At 42.5% G+C, this 24,280-nt stretch overlaps 4 protein-coding genes across 5 annotated transcripts; 3 read left to right on the forward strand and 1 right to left on the reverse strand.

The window, feature by feature from the left end:
• Positions 1–812: 812 nt before the first annotated feature.
• Positions 813–5,516, forward strand: pgm3 (phosphoglucomutase 3). 2 transcript variants are annotated; one of them, XM_080514598.1, is made up of 13 exons: positions 813–907; positions 1,520–1,728; positions 1,912–2,096; positions 2,231–2,298; positions 2,408–2,541; positions 2,651–2,846; positions 3,133–3,290; positions 3,380–3,463; positions 3,547–3,645; positions 3,823–3,942; positions 4,346–4,468; positions 4,724–4,897; positions 5,010–5,516. In XM_080514598.1, the coding sequence occupies exons 2-13, from the start codon at positions 1,522–1,524 to the stop codon at positions 5,094–5,096; spliced, it is 1,635 nt and encodes a 544-aa protein (XP_080370724.1). In that variant the 5' UTR covers positions 813–907; positions 1,520–1,521; the 3' UTR covers positions 5,097–5,516. The 2 variants fall into 2 exon arrangements, with proteins under 2 accessions (XP_080370724.1, XP_080370723.1); XM_080514597.1 differs by lacking the exon at positions 813–907 and adding an exon at positions 982–1,052.
• Positions 5,517–5,881: 365 nt separating this feature from the next.
• On the reverse strand, positions 5,882–9,416 carry ngs (notochord granular surface; the record flags this gene model as incomplete). The annotated part of the gene is given in 12 exon segments (XM_080514399.1): positions 5,882–5,975; positions 6,074–6,322; positions 6,441–6,565; positions 6,688–6,798; positions 6,890–7,000; positions 7,324–7,458; positions 7,882–7,977; positions 8,081–8,200; positions 8,339–8,485; positions 8,840–9,005; positions 9,104–9,356; positions 9,359–9,416. Coding segments are annotated over 12 exon segments (1,665 nt in total).
• A 702-nt stretch (positions 9,417–10,118) lies between these two features.
• On the forward strand, positions 10,119–15,801 carry ccnc (cyclin C). The gene is made up of 12 exons (XM_080514606.1): positions 10,119–10,244; positions 10,589–10,695; positions 10,872–10,956; positions 11,775–11,844; positions 12,013–12,064; positions 12,161–12,216; positions 12,835–12,870; positions 12,968–13,059; positions 13,154–13,221; positions 13,332–13,411; positions 13,848–13,966; positions 14,290–15,801. The coding sequence occupies exons 1-12, from the start codon at positions 10,213–10,215 to the stop codon at positions 14,342–14,344; spliced, it is 852 nt and encodes a 283-aa protein (XP_080370732.1). The 5' UTR covers positions 10,119–10,212; the 3' UTR covers positions 14,345–15,801.
• Positions 15,802–16,614: 813 nt separating this feature from the next.
• On the forward strand, positions 16,615–24,069 carry faxca (failed axon connections homolog, metaxin like GST domain containing a; the record flags this gene model as incomplete). The annotated part of the gene is made up of 6 exons (XM_080514281.1): positions 16,615–16,874; positions 20,283–20,418; positions 20,701–20,897; positions 21,650–21,867; positions 22,563–22,679; positions 23,700–24,069. 6 exons carry the CDS (start codon positions 16,615–16,617, stop codon positions 24,038–24,040), a joined length of 1,269 nt encoding a protein of 422 aa, XP_080370407.1. The 3' UTR covers positions 24,041–24,069.
• Between the last annotated feature and the right edge of the window lie 211 nt (positions 24,070–24,280).

The following is a 24,280-nucleotide window of genomic DNA, read 5'->3' on the forward strand; positions in this document are numbered from 1 at the left end:
CATTCCGCACTGGTGGGGAAACCAGCATCGCCGCCATATTGGATGGGGCATCTCACTGTCGGGTCGCACCAGAGTCGACCGGAGTACTATGAAATTGAATCCTGGCGGCGCCACTGGGTCAGCTTAGTTCCTCGTTTCAACAGTTTGCACTGAGTGAAAAATATACTCAAAGTTAGACGAGAGCGAGAGAGAGAGAGAGAGAGAGCGAGAGCGAGAGAGAGAGAGAGAGAGATAAATCCAAATGAACAATCTGTTTCTTAATTTATACATTTATTGATACAGCATACTATCACTTTGTCTTTGTTAAAGAGCACAATACCACTCATGAAAGCACGTATTTTTAATGTGTGAAGAATTCGTGGAGTTGTAATTATTGTAGTTGGACAAATGTGAGAGTTAACCTGCAGAAAATTAAATGGATTGTTGAAACTAAGTCACTTTTATTGGATTTGAATTCTGATAGATCAAGGGGAAACTGAGAGGAACAGTATGAAATAATTAAGGGAATAAGTTGAAAAAGGTCCCACATGGCCGAAACCTTTCTTTTTCTTTCAGGCTACACATCACAATGTCTTGAAAGGAAAAGTTGTTCTTCAAATGATCTGCGATTCTTTTGGCAGAGACACATTGCGTTCACAACTCGGTGCCTCCCTAGATATATGGAACAAACATGTTTATATCTATGGGTGCCTTGGTGACAAGCGAAACCGGAAGAAAGAACCCGCTGTATCGGTCACGTGACGTTTTCTTAAAGCGACACGCTCACCGTTTCGTCCTGTCATTCCGACGCATGCGCCGACGCATCCGCGTCTCCTGACCCGTCATTCGCAGCCACGTCATCGGCGAAGAGGAGAAACAGAAAGTGCATTTCTCTCAATAATACGCTTGCAGAAATAAAAGTACAAAGGTGAGTTAAAAAGCGAATCCGCGTTTGGCGAAACGGAGGCAGGACTTCCGGGTTTGTGAGGAGGGAGACGTGTTTCGTGTTTCGAAGTTGTCTGCGCGTGCGGAGAGATGTCTGCCTCTGCATCTGAATCACTGTCCGATGTGGGGTTAGTCAATGTGTAAAACAATTTGCAAATGTGAACCAGAATCTGCAAATCTGTTTGTCATTGAGTTTTAAAATGCATACAACTAAAATCTTCTAATCTGCATTGTTTACATGAAGTAAGATTTGTCAATGAGTTCAAAGATCTTCAGTGTCAAAGTCTACGTATTCGGCTGAAAATACAGACAAATCACCAGCTACGAGTGGTAAATGTTCTTTTAGGTAGTTGCCCTTCATTGTCCACTTTAAAACTAATCTCAAGATCCACTTTTATTCCCGGATTTGTAACCATGTTTGAGACTCTGCTCCTTTTTTATTGTTGCCATTTAGTTGTTATTACTGTATTTCATTGTTTTATTACTTACTCTTTATGTCTTTAGATTCCTGTCTATTTATTTACGGCACTTTGGTTCCAGCTGGAGGCGTTTTATAGTGCCCTAGAAATAAAGGTGACTTGACTTGATTTTTCAGAGATGGCCGAGTTTCAGGAAGTGTTAAAGCAGTCCACTCTGCACCCAAAGCCAGCCGGCCTGGTTCTGCAATATGGCACCGCTGGCTTCAGGACCAACGCCAAACAGCTGGACCACATTATGTTCAGGATGGGGATGCTGGCCACCCTGCGCTCTAAAAAGACCCAAGCCACCATCGGAGTTATGGTGACTGCATCTCACAACCCAGAGGTGAGACTAATTCATTCAGACTGACTCTTATGCATTCAACTGAAATGTTTGGTTTTATCATATTGTTATAATTGTGAAAGTAACAAGTTGGAGATGTCTTTATCTTTGTTACAAATGCTTGTATGTATTCACGTTCTTTGTAATCATAAAGCACACAACCTTTTTATATCGGTGCTCGTGTAGGAGGACAATGGGGTGAAGCTGATTGATCCGATGGGGGAGATGGTGACACCAACATGGGAGGGCTACTCCAGCCAGCTGGCTAACGCAGAGCAGGACGATTTGGTCTCTGCTATGAAGGACATCATACAGAAGGAGGCTATAGATATGAGTCAGGAGGCAAATGTGTTTGTCGGAAAAGATACCAGGTATTGAGATGTAAAAGCAAGAGAAAAAACTCTCTCTCTCTCAAACAGTGAAACATTGAATCCGATAAACTATAAACCTGCCATTATTGATCATGCACATTCACCCTCATGTGTTTGTGTTCTCGGCCATTTAGGAGCAGCAGTGCTGCACTTTCCAAAGCAGTATTAGATGGAATTTCTGCTCTTGGTGGTCACAGCAAAGGTAAGGTTCATTAAAAATGTAATTTTTTTTTTCTTCTGTGAACTGTTTGCTCACCTTGCCTCTTCTTGCTATCACTGTTTCTGCTGATTCTCTCCATCGGTGTGGTCAGACTACGGTTTGGTGACCACCCCACAGCTCCATTACATGGTGTGCTGTCAGAACACACGGGGCAAATATGGAAAGGCCACAGTGGAAGGATACTACAGCAAACTCTGTCAAGCTTTTATTCAGCTCACCAAAAATGTAAGAAACGAGCACATGGAATGTCTTGTCACGTGAAATCATTTAGTTTAATACATCCACCCCATTGATTGAGGATTATTCTTTTCTCTTTCCTTTTCCTCTCTGGTAGGCCTCCAACCGAACAGATGACCAGAAGCACCTCTGTGTGGACGGTGCCAATGGGATTGGGGCACTGAAGGTGCGTGAGATGGAGCTTCACTTGCAGAAAGAGCTGCAAATCTCTCTCTTTAATGATGGTAGCAAAGGAAAGCTGAACTACCAGTGTGGGGCCGATTTCGTCAAAGTGCAGCAAAAACCTCCAACAGGTGCAACAATGCTTCCTAAATATATACAAAGCTCTGGTGTCTGTAAAAAGCGTTTAACAAAGACTAAATCTTGCATAAAATTCTGCTTTGTATGAAGATTGATTAGTGTTAATGCTCATAACAGAAGAGTATTGTATGTATTGCAGCTACGTCATTTCAGTTGGCATCATCTAAGCAGTGACACTGGTATTTGTAATGTTGTAATTTAAGTTAAGCATGTCCAACAAAATTGTAAAAATGGGGGTTGTATCTAATTTGCCACATCTCTCCCCTCCCTTTGGAAAAGGCATTGAGGTTAACACAGGAGAACGCTGCTGCTCCTTCGATGGTGATGCTGACCGGATAGTTTATTACTACACCAACTCTGAGGGACGTTTCCGCCTCCTGGACGGAGACAAGATAGCGACTCTCATCAGCACCTTTCTTAAAGAGCTGCTTACAGAGGTATACTCACAAAAACATGATACAACAGATTCGCACACATATACACACACACACACATTGTGATTACTTATGTTTCCCCGGATGCACAGGCAGGTCTCAACTTAAAGATAGCCGTGGTGCAAACAGCTTATGCAAATGGAAGTTCAACACAGTATTTGGAAAACACAATGAAGGTGAGTGGACAAAATGTAAAAGTGCATCTTTTGTATAATGTTTCTCATTTGCGGATGCTTTCAGACATGTTGGTCTTACGCAGGTGATCGTGAGGTGCACTAAAACTGGAGTGAAGCATCTTCATCACGCGGCTCAGGAGTTTGATGTCGCTGTGTACTTCGAGGCCAACGGCCACGGGACTGTGAGTAAACGCATGCACACTTTCTCAATAGCAATAATAGATCTGACCGATTATTTAGGATTCTTGATGTCTGTGCAGTTACTTTAGTTGGCTTTGCGTCATTGAGACGGAGCAGTGTGTCGACGTCATGTGATCAGCGTGCAGATCCGTCTCACAGAGTAATTGTGTGGTGGGCAGGTGTTGTTCAGTCAAGCTGCAGAAGAGAAGATCCGGCAGCTCGCAGAAGATACTAACAGCAATGACATGAAGAAGAGAGCCGCTCTCCTGCTACAGAATACGATCAACGTCGTCAATCAGGTACACACACACACACACACACACATACACACACACACACACACACTCGTGATGTGTTTATGCCTTTCACCTTTAGTTGTACATTGCATTGAAATATATGAAATTCTTTCAGAGGTACTGTAACTACTACTCGCCTTAACTGCTTTACCGTAACTATCAACTCAATAACCTTAAAACCCTTAGAATTATTAACCTTTATATACCCTCGAAGATTGTTGTGGACATTTGCGCTGTGTCTCGCCTTGTAAGATAAGTCAACAGAGTTCAAGTGTTTTATCAGACTTTTGTCCCCACGACAAACGCAGGCACATACAGACTGACCATATTAATGAACAGTGGAGACTTTTTAATGTTGAAGAGACAAAGATGCTATTGGTAATTCCTCTCATGTTGCCTTTCAAAGACCGTAGGAGACGCGATTTCCGACATGCTCCTGATCGAAGCCATATTAGCTGTCCGAGGGATGACAGTCCAGCAGTGGGACGCCATCTACAGCGACCTGCCCAACAGACAGCTTAAAGTCAAGGTACACACCTATTTATTTTTAATTACGTGTAATCATTTAGAGTTGATGTATTCAGTGTACAGGAGCATACAACTTGATACTTTTTTTTTTTTTAAAGCCATTTTTATGTTTGTATAGTTGCAGTATTGTCAGTGGTCACGATGATGTTTTCAAATAATTAAGTTAATGTGAGCAGATTCCTCCTAATTTATAAGTGTAGTCCTTACAAGTATGTCTGGAACCACAAATATGGCTGGACTTTTCACTCTCCTGTAGGTGTCCGACCGCAGAGTGATAGACACCACCGACGCAGAGAGACGGGCAGTGACCCCAGCGGGACTGCAGGAGGCCATCGACGGTCTCGTGAAGAAGTACAGACAAGCTCGCTCCTTCGTGAGGCCCTCCGGTACCGAAGACGTGGTTCGAGTTTACGCCGAAGCGGACACACAGGTGGGGAATATTTTAATGTTTCTTCCGTTCTCTCACACAGGCATCAGTAGGTAGAAATCCCTGTGCGCGAGGTCGTGTTGTGAAAGAAGGATGTCATGTGTTCGATTTTCAGGAGAGCGCCGATGCCCTGGCACATGAAGTGAGCGTCGCGGTGTACCGGCTCGCTGGAGGAGTGGGTGATGAGCCCAAACCATTATAGTCAAACACGTACGGGATCAGTGCTTTTTCTACATGTCAGATTCATCATAGTGTCAATCATATTTAAAGTAACCAAGTTATTATATGATGGACTTGGTACTGTACTTCAGTTTTCTTATTTATATTTCACCTTCACTACAACGATATGGGAGAATAATGAAGTGATGTTACTGTCACTCACAAACCATGCTGTGTATCTAAAGGGGTTTTCTGTTGTCGTCAATAAAATACTGTGCTTTTTATCCATCATTGTCACACTACCAATAGACCAGATACATAAAGTCATAATTCAAGTTTTTAAGTAATTTCTTGTTCAAATGTAAATTTCTACCCAATAGAGTGTTTTTGTGTACTGGAAGCAATGAAATCAAAGGTTTATGTAATGGTTGTAATTTCTGTTTCTTTTATTTTGAATAAACAAAACGCTATTTCTCACAATTAAAGCAGTCCGTCCTGTAACCCTTGATAACAGTTTTTTGGTAATGAATTGAAAGCCACACTTGTTTAAGAAATACCTTCAAAAACACTTTAATGAAATGCAGAAGGCTTAAACAAGAATTAGAATTAGCTGACGGAGAATTAGCAGGCAAAGCAGACCAAGAGGACACACTGAAGAACAAAATCTTGTAATGTCTCACAAATCTAATGTTGCCATGATGAGTACATTTCTGCTCTTCAGTTTAGTTTTTTTTCTAATATACAGTTTACATTTTTTTTAAACAATAAGCTTAATGTGAGACTCAAAATTAGTACATTATTTTTAGTCTGAACGGGGGAAAAATGGATTTACTCTTCATCTGTGTCATCAGCTGCTCCAGAAACGATGATTGTGCACTCTTGTGTCTTGCTCTCATAAGACTCTTCATTGGTTTTAACTGTTCTGGGGGTGGGGGGGGGGGGACCAACCATTAGAAGATTAAAAATAATTACTATGTGATTTGACCAAAAAATCATGTAAACTAATAAGAGATACTCTACCTGGTGAGGACTGTCTTCCTCTCAGACATCTCGGTTGCCTGGTTTCCGAAGGTACATTCGGTCTGGGTGTCGGATGAGGCCACCTCCACCCGACGTGCAGCTTTCTCTGCACCGACGCAGCTCTTCTCCACAGCAGCAGAGGTGGCCGAGGTCGAGGTGCCGACACTGGGAGGCATTTGCAGACCTCGAGTGGAGGAGAGGTTGTAGACCACGGTGCTCAGGCGGCTGTCTTCCCCTTCAATCAGCTTCCTGATAATTAAACGGAAGAGAATTGCATTAATGTGGACGCATGGCATTTACAATTCAGAGCAACGACAATAAAGCAGTATCAGTTCAGTTCAGCCATAAGCACTTTTTGATCGCTCACCTGTAGGTGATGATCTCAATCTCCAGAGCCATCTTGACATTTAGCAAGTCCTGGTACTCCCGCAGCAGCAGAGCAATCTTCCCCTTAGTCGCCTGTAGATCCACTTTAATCGCCTCTATGCGCTCCTGGTGCAACAGACCAGAACATTGCGGTCACATTTGAGGGAGCTCAGGCCCATGTGATGTGGAGAAAGCCCATTGCTTTACTACGCTCGAGTAAAACAAGAAACCAAGATGTTACACCTCACCTGTAAGTCCGTCTCCTCCATCTTATATTTTTCCACTGCATCACGGATCTGAGCCTCCAAATACTCATTCTTTGCCTTTAATGCTGTCAACTCACGCTCCTTATTGATGACCTAAACATAGATGTAAGAAACCATTTTTGGTTGTTTTTTTGCTTGAAAAAACTGGTGAAAAAACAAAGTCGAAACAGTAATTAATACTCACGTCCTTTTTGTAACTAGCGATTTCCTCTCTCGCACTTCTCACACTCTGAACGTGTTTGGTGGAAGCATTGCTCAGGCCATGAAACTTTGTTCTGTACCAAGAGTCCATCTCCTATAAGTGAACATGAGGAGCATTTTATCTGAAATGGCTCACATGCATTTTGTTGCTTTTGATTTGGACCTAAATAACATACAGATGACACCACATTACTTGCACCGTATTATTTTGAAAAGGCTATAATGGGCAGAAAATTACTGTTTGAGTCAAAGTGTGCTTTGGGGGCCCCTCGATGGGGCTTTTGCATGTACTTCCTGTGTCTAAGAGGGTTTTTCCATCCATTTATTCCGGTTTCCTCTCACAGGCCAAAAACATGCATTTGAGGCTTATTTTTGATTCTATATTTCTGATAATTGTGAGTGGAGGGAGCTCTGTACCTGCAGGTTTTTGGTTGAGATACTGTCATACTGTGACTGAATCTCCTTGAGAGCAGAGGAGAGGTCTGGCAGGTCAAAGGTCAACTCCACCTTAGAGACTTCGGAGTATATCTGCTGCATCAGCTCTTCAATTTCCTTTCCGTGGACGAGAAACAAACAAACACAAGAACAAGAATATCACATGCGATAAGAAATGAGTGAGTGAGTTTAATCTGAAAACCTGTTTTTAGTATAATACAAATACCACAATATTTATCTATGCAGATTATTCATTAAACTGTTGATTTAACAGACCCAAAAACCGTATTTCTTCGAGTGTATTAAAAGATTTACTACACTGCTCTCCCATCACATTATTTGTACCTTTCTTCTGCCACTTGCTATGAGCCCTTCACACTATGCTGCTGACTGTTTCTGGTCTGACTCACTCAATCCATCAATGAGGTCTTCATTCATGTAAAACCAGTCACAGCAATAATTACCAGCCCACTAAATCGTCAATGACAAAATGAATGGCACGCCGGCCACGCGCCGCAGAGTCGACGGACATCGTGGTACCTCCTGGTGAACTCTCTGTAGGAAGGCCAGCTCAGCCACCAGGTTCTCCATCTGCTTCTCCAGTGCAATCCGACTCGACGTGGCTTTGTCCACATCCTGGAATTGGAAGGTGAAATAAGAGAAATAATACGTTTCTAATGAGATACGTTTGTACATCACTCCTTCATTCAAACTAAAAGATCTTTCTCGATTAGCTTACTGGACGCAGACTCTCGATGTCTCGCTCTGCCTTTTTCCTGACTTCCAAAGCATCATCATATTTGACCTTCAGCATGTGAAGCTGGCGCAGCATCGCCTCCTTGGCTGCCAAAGACAAATCCTGCAGAGAACAGGAATAAAATATAGTTAATGGTGTGATACGATCAGTAATGGCACCAGAAAAAAAAAAGTGCAGTGTCTCTCGACTTGTTCAGTTTAAAATAATGCATCTAAATAGGCTGTGAAGTCTCTCACCCACCCTCTGCACTCTCATTTGCTCAGCTTCCCTGGTGAGATCCCTCAGCTGAGACTCGTATAGCTGCCTGAGGCCTGATGGTCGCTGGCGTTTCTTTAGAGCCTCAATCTCAGCCTCCAGAAGCTTGTTTTTTGATTCTAGTGTCCGTACCTACAATAACAGGGAGGGAAAAGATCAGCCTGATTATCACCAATTGAAAAATCCTTATTCAAATATTATAGAGTACGATGACAAATAAACACAAGCAATAAAGAGAATAACCCTTTAAGTATTAGCTGTTCACAGTCTTAATTTTCTATTGGAAACTATTGGAGAAACATATTCTTGCCTTTCCACAAAGAATCAAAATATTTTATGCCTTTCCAAATGGAAAGGTCACACAAATTGAATCCAGCAACATTATTAAGTTATTAAGATTTTTTTACATTTTTTAAACATACCATACCAGATTTAACTGATAATAGTGTTTTGGTAGAGTCTGTCTGTGGACAGATTGCTTCTTGCCTTCTCAATATACACTGCCAGACGGTCATTGAGGGCGATCATCTCCTGCCTCTCATTGGTGCGGGTCACCATGAAGGCCTGGTTCTCTGCTGCAGCTGCATCCAGGTCCAGTTTTGGCCCCAGGCCCATAGCAGAGTTAAAACACAGCTCTCCCATACTGGCACCGCTGTCGGTGAGAGGCTTTGGGTGAATTTTAGTGGATTTGAACTGAATGTCTTTTCACACTCTATGACAAAAGGGGACGTTGTTCCATGATGCACCCACCTGCTCATGCAGGGTTTGGTTGTGCGTGTCCTGCGTCCCACCGTGACTCTCCGGGTGAAGCTGGCCGAGCGGTGGCGCGCCTCCCTGCGGGTGGGAGATGGACTGGACCCCCGCACCTCGTGGGCGAAAATACCATCAAAGTGACGGCGGTATGAGGACATCCTCTCTGGACTGCGGCTCATGTCGACGGTTCTAAACAGACCTGGAAAGTGATCTCTCACCCTTTGAGAGCGTGGTGCGTCTTTATATCCTCTCTACACCACAGAGGAATGTTGAACCTCCCCAACCAAAGGGTGAATGTCCTTACAAACATCTATCAAGGTTACGTGAAGTAATTTAGTAGTCCTGTATACTCTTGAAAGACTACCATGATGATGATGATGATGATGATGATAAAAAAAAAATATCATCACCAACATGGAGGTCTTTCAACAGTCAACATGATAGTATCATATAATCACGGTAACTTAGTGAAACAAGTATTTTAATGCACTCAAATGCACACACCACTGTATTAAGTGTGATTTTTTTTTAATTTAGATTTGTTTGTTTTGTAAAGTGTGAAAAGAACATTTTTATTCGGGCAATTGTGTATTTTAAACAATTTGGTGACACCAAACAGGCTTCAGAAAGAAAGGGAATTGATGACTTTTCTAATTATTCTTTTATTTAATCGACCAACCTGAAGGACTAAAGGAAGCAATTTCAGTGAGTAAATTTGGGGGGGGGGGGGGGGGGTGCCGATTCATTAGCACTTGAATGTACCAAGATTGTTTATAATTATGATTCCTTATTCTTTAACTAATTGTTTTCTTCTATTAGTCTTGGTTCACTATCATACACTTGCTATGCACTTAAACTGTGTAGTTATATGTAAAATAAATCAAATCGGATCGAGAGAACTATGTACACATATAACTTGATAAAATATAATGACATTAAAGAAAATCGGTTTTAACGGCGGAACCTTAAGCGTACCAGTTTCATTGGGCTGCCCGGACGATTTTCGCAGTTACTCCAGTATCCTCCGAGCACAACTGTGATAAACACTTCTTTTCAGACTAAAAATACCGATTTAAAGTGTGATTTTCTACCTCAACTTCCACGACATGGCAGGGAATTTCTGGCAAAGTTCCCACTAGTAAGTTTCCATTAAACTGTGTTGTCGATACGTGTTTATTTTATAATTTTCCGTCTTTGTTTTGAGGCCTAGCAGCGTCTGTGCAGCGTTATGTTCCTTCGGAACTCTTGCTACGGGACAAAACCGCTTTTTTGTATAAAGACAGAAAGAAAACGTTTGTAAAATTGAAAATTATTACAAAACCTAAACTTCGCAGCTCCACTGTACACCGTGCTGACAGTGATATAGACAGCTTTTGTTGAGCTTCGTGTTGTTGTTGTCGCTTCGTCCCGCTAGCTTACCAGCTGAGAGTTTGACACTTTCAGTGTTTACGAAAGATATTTATTTGATATATCTGTTAAAAGTCTGCAGTGGGTGCTGGATAAGCAAGACCTGATGAAAGAGCGCCAGAAGGACCTGAAGTTCCTGACAGAGGAAGACTATTGGAAGCTGCAGATCTTCTTTGCCAATGGTATTGTTTTATTGGTTTAACTCGCTGAGGCTAATAGAATACAGTGGAAGTATACTGTCAGTGTCTTCTTATGGCTATATTATATTTTGAAATTGTGTACACTTATCAGAACTTGAGTACTCCCTGTACATTGATCTTTACTCCTTTCATCCATCGATCGTTACTGTCTGTTACAGTGATTCAGGCTTTAGGAGAACACCTCAAGCTACGACAGCAGGTCATCGCCACTGCCACTGTCTACTTCAAACGTTTCTATGCCAGGTAAGATCTGGTTAGCGTCAGTGAAATGATAATAGAAAACATTACATTTCATTTATTCTTAGAACTGAGGCCAGAATTTGTCATGGAGTCGTGCCAATACTGATCATTTTCACAAGAGTCATCAAAAATCTTTAATAATAGCATTCATCCATCCATCTTCGATACCGCTTTACTTGGTCAGGATTGCAGGCCACTGGAGGCAATCCCAACTCACTAGGGGCGAGGGCAGGGTACATGCTGGACAGGTCACCAGTCCATCACAAACACAGAAAGAGAAACCACCACACTGCCACTCATACCGAGGGACAATATAGGCCTGCCCCGTATTTGAACCCACAACATTCTTTCTGGGAGGTGAGAGTGCTAACTACTGCTCCACTGTGCGCGACCCCTGTAGTTAATGAATCTTCATTATATAAGATGTATGTGTTGTTATCTATATTTGTTTTTCAAACATGATGATAAAGTACATTCAGCTGCATTTGTACTCTAGGAGATGTTAAAATGTGCCCACATTAAGTATAGAAATTTATCGATTGTAAATGATTGATCTTCAGTCATTTACGACATATTTATGATTTTTTATTTTATTTTATTATATCTCTGATACATGTAATGGAATGACTGGCAGTGAAGAATCAGCCAGAAGCACACTCTTAGCTATTCAAAACTTCCAAACACCAACTTATATATCAATCCTTCTCATCACTGATCAGATTTGCTTCGAAATGTATGTATGTATGAATGACGGAGAAAAAATGTAGCTTAATGTTATTTTTCCGATTTAAAACTTATTGTTTATCTTGTGTTGCTTTCAGGTATTCTCTAAAAAGTATAGATCCCGTGCTCATGGCCCCCACCTGTGTTTTCCTGGCTTCTAAAGTAGAGGTATGTGTGTTGCTTCAGCCTTGATAAGGCATCATTACTAGCTTATGTCATCATAACAGGGAGTAGATAGCGATGAGGTCATTAAAAACGCGACATGCGTCTCGGGTCTTCCACTGTTTAAAATCCGAATTTTGATGAATTTGAGTTTAATCATTTCTTTCCTTTCAGGAATTTGGAGTTGTGTCTAATACCAGACTGATTTCCGCAGCAACGTCTGTGTGTAAGTGTCCACTTTCACTTTTCCACAACAACAGTCTTAATTCAGCTTTCCTCTGCAGAAAAGTTGAATTAACATACCTTGCCTGTCTTCATACAGTGAAAACACGATTTTCTTACGCCTTCCCAAAGGAATTCCCATACAGAATGAATCATGTAAGTAAAATGAAATGTTTACTTTTTCGGGAGCTCGTTGCTGATTTTTGAGTGTGACCGAGATCCAGAAAAAATACGTGTGAAACGTAATCGGAACACAGCACACTATAAATCCAGAAAGTAAGCCTGTAAAGTCGTTAATGTATCACCATGCTGCATTAGTGCGTACAGACGGCAACTTTACAATGTACTGCGGTGTTGCCACATTAGTGTCCATCACCGCGTGAGATTCCTCAGGTAATGTTCGCACTCCGCTGATAAAAACTCAGTTGATGTGGGAGATAGCTTTCCGCTGCATCTCGCACTGTGGTGGGAAGTGCGCTGCACTGCCAACATCTTATTTATGCAACTGTTAATGTTAATATTAACTGTTAATATGCTGTGGTCACACCCAAATCATTTATCTTTCATTCTTTTCACCATCTATTTTAACGTTGACTTCACCGTGTGATTTCCAGTTTTCAAACGACATAAATATGCGCAGCACGGCATTTGAAAGATATTTTATAAACTCGCTAAACCCAAGTCTAATTTCTCAAATGTGTCTTTCAATGCAGGAAGCCATCATGTGGTTTCCTTCATAGATTCCTGATGTTGTTTACATTTGTGTTTTCACAGATATTAGAATGTGAGTTCTACCTTTTGGAGTTGATGGTGAGTGGAGGAAAAGAAAAAAACTGGTCTCACTGCTGGACACTTGAATTTTTTATTGTTTTTTGCTTTGCTTAAAAAGTGGACTGTTGTGTTTCAGGACTGCTGCTTGATCGTATACCACCCGTATCGGCCGCTGCTGCAGTATGTGCAGGACATGGGACAGGAGGACATGCTGCTGCCTCTGGCTTGGTATTACACACTCTCTGTTAAAACATTTCTGTGGACTTTGACTCATGCTGAACATTTTGATTGAGTTTGTTGTTGTTGTTGTTGTCTTTACCAGGCGGATAGTGAATGACACATACAGGACAGATCTGTGTCTGCTCTACCCTCCCTTCATGATTGCCCTTGGTAAGAGTTGTCCCCATGTGTGTCCACTTGTAGCTGGGTAATGTGGTTACTGGCTTCAAATAGGCCTGATTAGATGTAACTTGATCACTTCTTCTCCCCCCCCCCCACAGCCTGCCTTCATGTGGCCTGCGTGGTGCAGCAGAAAGATGCCAGGCAGTGGTTCGCCGAGCTCTCCGTGGACATGGACAAAGTCAGACTACACTCGTTTTAATGTCTGATATCGAGACAAGCATTTATTAAAATTGATAAAGCTGCTGCAAATGTCTATGATAACTGCCGGCAGTTTAAATAAAAAAAAAAAAGACAGAATTTTGTACAATGTTTGTATATTTTTCTTGACTTTTTAATTTGAAGCAATCTTTCTGAATTTGGCATTATTTATCTGTATTGTGAATGTCACTAGTCTAGCAAACACCCTTGCTTGTGCCATTTCTAAAGTACCAGAAATCTAAACAAAATACCAACTATTGCTGAGTATTCATGTAAAACAGGTAGCCATAGAAGAATTTTACCGAAGTCAAAGTTAATCATGGCATGGGAACTCTTTCCTGCTCAATGCGGTTTTGACAGATTTTGTCTCAAACGGTGGGTTAATTTATATTTTGATACTTTTTCATTCCATTAAGATCCTGGAGATCATCCGTGTCATTCTGAAGCTCTATGACCAGTGGAAGAACTTTGATGACAGGAAGGAGATCGCTGCTGTCCTAAACAAGATGCCAAAACCCAAACCACCTCCCAACAGGTACATCAGCTTCTGATCCCGCTGCTCTATGCATCACATGTTCGTTAAATATGATACATTGTGTCGTGGTTATTTTTAAAAATGTACAAGGTGTAAACAAAAACCTCTATTTGAAACATAACTTAGTCACCTTCGCCTCCATATATTTACACATACATTTTTGTGCTTGTAGATTTGGCACTCATCATGTCTGCTTTTAAAAAGTCCCTTGATTTAATTCCTTGCTTAATAATTTTCGTCCTACTCCCTTAGCCTGATGCACTCTGGGAAATATGCCACTTTGCATGGAGCTTTATGTAATTATCGCGTCTTTGTGTCCGCAGTGAGAGCGATCAGAGCTCCAACGGGAACCAGAGCAACTCCTACAGCCAGTCCTAGCACAGCGTCTCTCTGAATCCGTAACGTTCACGTAGAGAAGGGGTAGGGTCTTTTACAAACATCACACAGTGTAAACTTTGCAATGCCAGGTTTAAAAAAAAAAAAAAAAAAAAAAAGGCAAAATCAAAAGCCCACACATTTTAGCGGAGTCAGGTGTCCATTTATCACCACCTGAGATCTATGAAGTCACTTCTCTGCTCATTATGGGTTCGTAGGATCGAACCGGCAGCCTCTGGAGCGGCTGCAGTGCCCGGGACAAATGAACTCTTGAAAGAAACTTAAAACTGGGGAACAGATGGGAAGAGAGCTGGTGTGATGGTTGAGTAGAAACTTGTCATTGTGATGATCCTGACATCCTTGAACCACCCAGAGGAGCCAGTCTGTTCACACGAAGCTCCGCGGGATTTTTAGAATACTTGATCACAAATTGTGTGTGTGTGTGTGTGTCTCTGTGTGTGAGGCAATGAGTGGCCAGTCTGTGTGGGTTTCTTCATTCCTCAGGGTCTGCATTAGTCTTCTCTGTAAAACCATGTCGTGCAGTGAGAGTCTGATTGGATGTCACCATGTGAGCGTGTGACGTGACGGGGAAACGCCTGCCGTCTGCTTGATCAAAGAACTGCGCCAGGAAAACTCCCAGGAGTGAGAAATGAACTCCACCTCCTCCCTCCCATTCCGCATTTCATTTTGTACTTAACCTTAATTATTTTCATTTACTTTTCATCTTTGGCTTGATTATGAGTCGGTTCAGCTTTGTACTTCAGCTTCAGGTTAAAGTGCCCCTGGTTTGTTTGTTTGTTTGTGTTTACTCATGATTCATTTCGCCTGCTGCAAAGCTTTTTATTTTAATTGTAGTCTGCTTTTTGATTTATTGGATTTTAGTTGTGGACTTACCATGTAAAATATTGTTTTTTTTCTTTTGAGTAAATATTGCAATCAACTTGTCTGCACACTTTTGAAATAATCTCCCTTTTGTTTAGTCACTGATCTGCGGTGATGTACTGGCGTGTATGTTTTAAATGTCTTCATATTTTTGTGATGTATTACAGTGGGACCTGTGTGTGTGTGTGTGTGTGTGGCTGTCTGTGTGTGTGGCTGTCTGTGTGCACAAAACAAGGTGCTTTAAAGCCTTACAAAAAGCTGCTGTTTGTAGGGAAAATCCATGACTAAAGCACATTGTCCATTCAGGTGAGCTGTAGAATATGCTGGGGTGTTAATTTGAATTATTTGGGGGCATCTGGTTCTCCCAGCCTCAAGGAATAAATACTAAAACGGTGGAGCAAATTGGATGCAGCCTTTCTGGCATTTTCCAGCCCTTAAGGGACTCTCCATCTGTTATTTCTGCTATTCTGCTCATCAGAATGGGCATAAAAGCAAAAGGGCTTCACTCCCATCCCCTCGACTTCTGGTCGATAGCATTTTCCCTGCACCATTTTATTGAATAAAATGTTTTGTGTGCAAAACGAGGTGGGCTCTTGCCTTTATGTCATGTGAATACAATCTCCTTTTTCTGGGAAAATTCCAGCATGATGCCAAAGTCACATACAGACCCTTTTACACAACTTCAATGTCAGCAGTGGTCGGAGCCCTCTAGTGGTGAATACTAAGAACGTGTACAATTATATCTTTCTCCATACTTAAAAACTCTTTAGTTGTAATTGCCGTGTTTTTAACGCTCCTGAAGTTGGGGGTGGAAAAAATTAAATAACATTCCTTGTTTTAGGCTCGTGTTCAGGTGGAGAAAATTGCACAATGTCATTACGTATCCGTGACGTCACGTTAGCAGTAACGCCACAGCATACCGGAAACGCTGCAAAAGACGACGTTGTGTTTCCTGCAAAATAAAACTGAATTCGATTTGAAGGACGTAAACAATCCCTGTCCCGATATAAAGTGAGAGGATTTGCGGTTGGGAGGGGGAAGCTATAGCAGTCAGAGTAGTACAGCCAGATATTATTAACATTTTCCAGTTTTAATAGACCAAAAACGTTCACAAAACTGATATGAACTTTACTTTGAAAGGCTTTTCTGGAAGCTGTGTTCTGTACTAGTGCGGCTTGGAGGAAGAAGAGGGGGGTGGGGGGATGCAAAAGCGAGCTCCGAGCAGGCTTCGGAGGATGCCCACCCCGCTGCGGGGACACGCTCCGGGCGGGATGTTTGTGTCCTGTCCGCTGTCCCTCGCCGTGTCGCCCCGCAGCCGGTACCCATGAAGCCCCCCCTGATGAAGCCCCGAGCTTCCGGAGCGAGGCGGAGAGCGGCCGCAGACAGAGAGCATGTACTGGCGCGTCGGGTTCGCCTGGACGCGGTCGTGTGTGGTTGATCTCGGCCAGAACCGGAGCTTCCCCTCCGGCCTGCTGGGCTCCGATGAGCAGCTCTCGTTTTATGGATACATCGTCGCCCAGCCACTGCAGGACTACGGCGGCATCATGTCGGCTCTGGGCTCCGACTCGTGGTGGCGGAAGACGCTGTATCTGACCGGAGGGGCTCTGCTGGCTGCCGCTGCCTATCTGCTGCACGAGCTGCTGGCCATCAGGTACAAACAGCGCAGAAGCCCCCCCCCCCCCTCCTTTAATCTGCATTTTCACTCCAAATCTCCCAGGTCCGCTGCTTTATCACCGACTCCTGATATTACTTAATCCCGTCTGTTCGGGCGGGGTGAGAGCGGAGACGGTGGGGAACAAGGAGTCGTGAGTGGGTGGGTTGTGATGTAACGGAACCCCCCACCCATCATCCCCAACAAACACACACTTGCATACACATACATCTCCATCCTCTTCATTGGATTATTGGATGTGGATTAAACGCGTCAGCGACCCCTCCAGTAAAGGTCGCGGCTGCTATTTGGCCCTGTGGGTCATTCGGGAGGACGACGGGTTAATAATGGCTCATTTCCATTGGTGTTTGTTGAAGTTGGTCTGTTCGCCAGCACGCAGGCCCTTGAGGCGTGCAGCGCTTGTTTTCACACGGATTGACAGGAGAGACACTGACAGTATAGGGCACTTTCATTTGAAGGACATCGGGTACATGTGACGTTTCCTTCATGACAGTTCGAGGTGTGTGTGTGGTGTTGTTGTTTTTTAAAACACTGCGCTCATGGAACATTCATCCTATCCCTAGAATCTAAACGTTCACAATGTCAGGAAGCGATGCTTTGTTATGGATGCTGTAATGACAATATAACGGTTTTTTGTTTGTTTGTTTTGTTTCTAATCAGTAGATGTGAAGGTTTTAGGAGCCAGGTTTGCTGTTGGGCTCCACCTCACAGCAAATGTCACAGCCATGCATTTTTTTATGACGTTTCTATGGACATTTAAACTATGTCGAGATGACATGGAGTCAATTTAAGCTCATATAAAGAATAGTGGCGTACAAGCTCAAGGCGGAAACAGGGTGAAATATTCATTCAAACTGAAGACCGGGGCGCTTCTGTGAAATCCCGCATCTCTTCCTGTCATTGCAACCTTTCAGAGGTGTTTCTATGAGAGGACAACGTGTTCTTCTCCAGGTTATTCTCGCGGGCACTTCAGCACCACACTGGCGCGGACAGCTCCTCTGCCGCTGTTTTCATCGTTCAAGCACTGCACACAGTGGACGCCCCCCCCCCCCCCCCCCCGAGTCCGCTCACGTGAGATTGTTGCCATTTGCAGGCCCGTGGTGGTCCAATAAAAGTAGCCCGGTCTCGCCACTGTCCGGCCACGTGAGTGCACGAGCGTCTCCCCAAGGAGATGCCTCATTATTTTTGACGCTGCAGTTGGGCTGACGGCCTCTCATGGCCAGTGAATGGATGAAATCAGTGATTCATATGATTGCTGAGTTGAACTCTCTCTATGCCTCTGTCCACCTCTGATTCTATATATCTTCTCTATTAATAATAATAATAATACTTATTATTATTATTATTATTATTATTAAGAATAAATAATTTGCCCTGTCTGTAGTCCAGCATATTTACAGTAACCCCATGAAGAGACTGATTGTACTTTATTATGCATTGTCCTGTTCAAATACATTAAATAAATCAGTATTTTAATTAATTTGGCGGGATATAAATTATTAAATTAAAAAGGAACAACATTACACTATACCCCCCCAATTTTCCTGCTCTCTTGTAACGTAGATTGAAGTGGTGGGTCACTGTAGTTCTTGTCAGAGTTTTTCTCTTTTTAGCTGTTATGTGAAGAGATTGAGACAGTCTTCAGGTTCAGGTTGTCAGCTCCTGACACTTATTAATTTGAGGTCAGACACAAGAGCAGAGATAACTCACATTGGTCCATTAATTATCCCACAGGGCATGTTGTATAAATAGTGGTTAACACAAACAACATAGCGTCAAAATGTGGATTGACTTCCTAGAAATTTCTCCAAAGTGATCATTAATTGTATTTGTGATTTTAATGTGGGGGACCTGGTCTGTGGCATTAAAGGTACAAAAAGCCAAGATTACAGTAGAAACTGCAGTGACTTTCCTATAATAAAAAAAAAAACAAGCAGCCAAATAGACCCTGCTTCTACTGTAGGGTAGTAGCAGTCAGTATAGTATAGGTAGACTTTAACAGGGGATACAGCCTATTTAGAGATAAGTAGAAGAAATAGAAGTGGTGGAATGTGTGTGGATTTTGTCAGTTTTCTGTCCAAAATAAGCTTCGATTGTAAAATCGACAAGATAAAAAGTGTATATTTATACTGACTTTAAAATCTTGAGGTATAATAGAGATTTTCATAGCTATATGTGTGTATATTCTTTAGAAACAAATGGAAGGTTAATTGTTTTCAATTTTCACACAATTAAACAAAGAGCCTTTGAAACAGTTGCTGGGTATGATTTTAAACAAAAGAATTAGTAATTGTTTCTGAGGGTTGTTTTAGTTTGATGTTGTTTGTTAAAACAAAGGAAACTTATCTTCCACCTTCATTCTGAATGCCGACCGTTTCCTTATTGATCTACTGTTTGTTCTGTGGTTTTGTTTTTTTCTTCAAAAGCATCAAGTAAACATAAAATGATCAAACAGCCATATAATTGGTAATACACAGACATACATACAGTATTTGCTTGTCTTGAACCTCTGACATGATTCAACATCACAAAACATCATTGCAACTTATTTGAGTAAGTATTTGTATAATGAATTAAGTTATTTATTCATTTATTTATATAGCACCTTTTCACAAATAAAATTGCAATGTTCTTCCTGGTAACGTAGAATAAAACACAGTTCAACATAAATCATGAAATAATATCATTATTTATCTTAATAATCACCAAAAAGACTAAATGTAGATTATTTTCTCTCATTGCTCACAGTGAGTTGAGTTTCTTTGCCTTTATATGATGTTGTAATGAAATAAACCTAAATCAAACCTACACCAAAAAAACCCCACTTCTAATAAAGAGTCTCTGAAATACAAAGCATCAAAGAACAAATATTAGAACAATATCAATCTTCCCATCTTAGTAGATAAGTTTCTATCACAAACATCGATGTGGGAATAAAACCTCAATTGTATTGATTTGTTGCACGCTAAAAAAAACTGCTTTATTTACAGTATGTAGCATTTTAATAAATAAACACGTAATTAAACCCAACTCACAGGCTGAAATAAAGGCTTTGGAGTCGCCTTGTAGCCTCAGGTTCAAGTTGAGTTTGACTTTTTTTTGCATAAAGTGTAATAATTGTTTTTTGTTTCTGTTTTGAGATGCACATTTCACAGTAGTTTTCCGTCAACGCGATCCTGTGAAAGGGGTTTACCTAGCCCAGAGTAACTTTTAGTGTAAGTTTAGTGTCTTTTCAAGCAGGACAGGCTGAACTTCCTCATCACTGCGTTTTTCAGGCAAAAGTAAACTAATACCTCAATGTTGGTTGCTGTGTGGAGACCCCCCACCCCCCCACCCCGCCACACACTGATCCATCACTGCCTGATGTGCCGCTCTGTCCCCTCACAGAAAGGAGGAAGAGCTGGACTCTAAAGATGCCATCATACTCCATCAGTTCTCCCGGCCCAAATCTGGTGCTCCGTCCCTGTCCCCGTTCTGCCTTAAGCTGGAGACCTACCTCCGTATGGTGGACCTGCCCTACCAGGTAAGACTGAGGCAGACCTGATGGTTAACGGTGCTCTGGGCTCTTTTTATATCAACTTTAAATCTATTACACTCCTCTGTCAGACAAAATGTATATCAAACATTAACATTTTATCATTGATGTTTTTTTTCTTCATTTAAATGCCTTTCTGTGGCTTTTACCAAGTTTTATTATAAAGACGTTCATCTTCCCAAGTCTCCCGTCGCTCGGTTGTCATTGGTGTGATAAGTAAGCTTGAATTCGAATGAAGCGTCTCCCCTTTTATCATTTCCCCTCCCGCAGAACTACTTTGATGGGAAGCTTTCGCCGCAGGGAAAGATGCCGTGGATCGAGTACAACCAGGAGCAGGTGTGCGGCACTGAGTTCATCATCGACTTCCTGGAGGAGAGGCTGGGCGTGAGCCTCAACAAGAGCCTCACCGTGCAGGAGATGGCCGTGTCGCGCGCCGTTACCAAGATGGTGGAGGAGCACTTCTACTGGTGAGCAACACAAATGCTCATGGAGTTTTACGGTCCTCTACTGTGATTTTTTTTTTTTACAAAAAAGCGACTTCATCAGGTGAAAAATGTAAAGGAAGGAGTATGAAGGCGGCATGAGGTGCTCCAGCAATGTGTTGACAACTATTGCATCACAATTAGCAGAAAGTTGTGTTTTACAGAGAAAACCCCCTAAACATAAACAGAGGTGGAAGGAAAACACAAAAACAAGTGGAAACACAAGCAAAAAGCAACAAGCAGATTCTAATTACACTTTTACTGGAATAAAAAAAAATGTGTTTAACTGATGATTTGTCCCAGTTGTTCTCAAACTCTGAGACATTTTCATCACATGTACTCTTTTGCACCACAACAAAGAAAAACTTAAATTTAAAGGTAATTATGGCACTGGTTCACTGGTCGGGCCCACTCAAGAGGAAATTGGTTTGTATGCGGCCTCTAAACGAAAATGACAGCCCTGATGTGGAGGCATACTTTAAGAAAACATATTTATTCCTAGTATGACAAATATTTATTGATACTCTTTGGTAGCCAGAGCCAAACTGTACACAGCAGCAGCAATATAGAGATAACAGGCCGAACTCAGCCTCAGACACTAACATCATGAGGTGTTTACTTTCATTCTAAGCTTTGATAAGGCATATTTTCTAACTCATTTCACGACTTTTCTCCACGTACCACTAAATAGAATAATCGATGATGTCGATTTCTGTGTGTCTGTCATTGTGCCGCAGGACAATAGCTTACTGTCAGTGGGTGGACAACCTGGAGGAGACGCAGAAGATGCTGTCGGTGAGCGGACCACTGAGCGACCTGCTCAAGTGGATCCTGAGTCACCTGACCGGCGGAATCGTCAAGAGGGAGATGTACGGGCACGGGATCGGGCGCTTCTCCAGGGAGGAGGTTTACACGCTGATGGAGAAGGACATGCGTACCCTCGCCACTCTGCTCGGTGAGGCTGTTTGTGGCCGTCGTCCTGCGACCGTCCATTCACCATTTTTTTTCTATGCCTCCTTTATTATCTTGAGCAGCGGGGGTGCGGGGTGGGCGGGGAGCCTATCGCGGCAAGCACAGGGCGAAAGGGGGACTAAAACCCTGGACAGGCCTCGGTGCATGATGGGACCAGCACAAAGAGAAGGACGATCACCCACACATGGTTACACCAACAGCCAATTTAGAGTCACCAGTTGCCCTTTGTGGGAGAAATCGATGCAGGCACATTCATGCTGTGAAGCAACTTTACAGCCACTGCACCACAGAGTTCACCGGAGTGATGCAATTTAATTATCTGAGGTTTTTTTTGGTTTTTTTCTTTCTCTATTTGATTCAATTTGTGTCATCCATGTCACTACTGAGCCCCTCGATCTAACTCTTGTGAATTCCACCGTGGCACTGAGAAACCTTGGCTCTATTCATGTGTTGATTTATGGATTAATCATCCAACTAAAATAAGTGTTCGACGGGAACCTTGAGGATTGTAATTGACAAGAGTGAGTAGTGGCAGAAACAAATGGTTCAACATTGACCTCCAGTGGTGAAAGGTGGCACTGCACTTTGTCGCTTAAGGATTCAGAGAAGTAACATAAAAGTAATGTTTGTGTTTATTGTAGTGGTTTGATGGTTCTCTTGTTGTTGGTGCTGTTTCAGGGGATAAGAAGTACCTTATGGGCTCCAGACTTTCCACCGTGGACGCTGCAGTGTTCAGCCACCTGGCTCCTGCTATGTGGACTCTGCCGGGCTCTCGGCCGGAGCAGCTAATCAAAGGTGGGTCTCGTCGGGAAGGGAGTCTGCTGAATGAGCATCTTATGTCACAAACCATGGCATTCCATTTGATCTTTGGGGGTTTTCTATAGAACATCCACAAACGTTTCACTTCAGAGCTTCAGTTCGCGCAATAATAATGATTTACTACTATTTAAGAAAAACGTTTAGTGCAGAATCAATTCATGGATTTATAACAGGTCAGTTTCGTGTGTTGATTCTTTGTGCTCCAGTGACGCTTGACGCCCCAAATAAAGTAATCAATAAGCTCTATTTGTGATTTCTTTTAGTGATATGTTGTGATGAATCTCTTCATTGCAACTGACCTTTATTCCCAATTTAAAAAAACAACAACAAATAAAACAATGTGTTAATATAATAATATGTGTGAATTTTATGGTCGTAGTACAATAGAAAAGTTTAGTAAAACTCATATATCTTTGATGTAATAAAACTAAAATGGAATGTTAAAAAGCTTTTTGTTTCATTCTTTAAAATATTGGCTTTCAAAAGAAAACAAATGAAAAATAGTTTTTTCAAAATATGAAAATACTTTATTAGAGGAGACATGTTTCCTAGTTTTGTAACTGATATTTATCACAACTTAAAGGGGCATTGAAACTTTTTATTTTACCCATTGTGAGAGGAAAAAACAGACACAATGACTTTTTTTGAATTATATTCTAATTTCTTAGACGCTCTTGTATACTGGTGAAAACGGATTTGGTTTCTAAATGCTGTCTTTGTCTGGAAATCCTCTGAAAAAAAACCGAGAGCTTTATGTTGGAAAGAGGCACATCTGGGTGAACTGGAAAGTTTATACAACTTGAATTGTTTGTTCAACTATGAACAAATATTATCTGCCATTTAAAACAAGGATTATGCTGAATGTTGGAGCTGAATGGTACAGTATCAAACCACAAAAAATAGACTCTAATGGTTGATTTTTCAGCTCGTAGCCTATAACATTGACGATTCTCGCCTCTCAAATTGTGAAACAATAAACCGATCCGTCTTCCCCAGGTGAGCTCATCAACTTGGCCATGTACTGTGAGCGCATCCGCCGGCGATTCTGGCCCGAGTGGTTCGTGGACCTGGAGGACTTCCGCTACAGCGACACCACGGAGTCCGCCATCGACTCGCCGTCCAAGCTGCCCGACCTGGGCCTGTACTCCCGCACCGGCACTTCCCAGGACGACGACGACGACGACGACGTCGACACGAACACGCCGCACACGCCGCGCACCTCGCGTGCTCCCACGCCGCAGGACCCGCCGTCGCCGGTCAGCGACCCGACGGGCCACTCGCTGTACGACTCTGACATGGACACGGAGTGCTCCGAGATAGAACAGTTGAAGTGTTGACAACACGTACACTCAGAGGACACGCACCACACTTTAGGCACAGCGCAGGGGGGTGGGGGGGGGGGATGGGGGAGGATGGGGGTAGAGCCACGTCCCACCTGTTGCACACGGCCCCCTGCCTCTGAGGACAGAAGAAGGAACCGGGGGGAGTGTTTCTGGCGTTGCCTGTGCCGGCGGAGTCGGCGAGGAAGCGGAGGGCGAAACATGCAACCTGTAGAGGAGGAAAGATTGCAGCAGGAA

The sequence above is a fragment of the Blennius ocellaris genome, assembly GCF_963422515.1.
Source record: "Blennius ocellaris genome assembly, chromosome: 18".
Lineage (NCBI taxonomy): Eukaryota > Metazoa > Chordata > Actinopteri > Blenniiformes > Blenniidae > Blennius > Blennius ocellaris.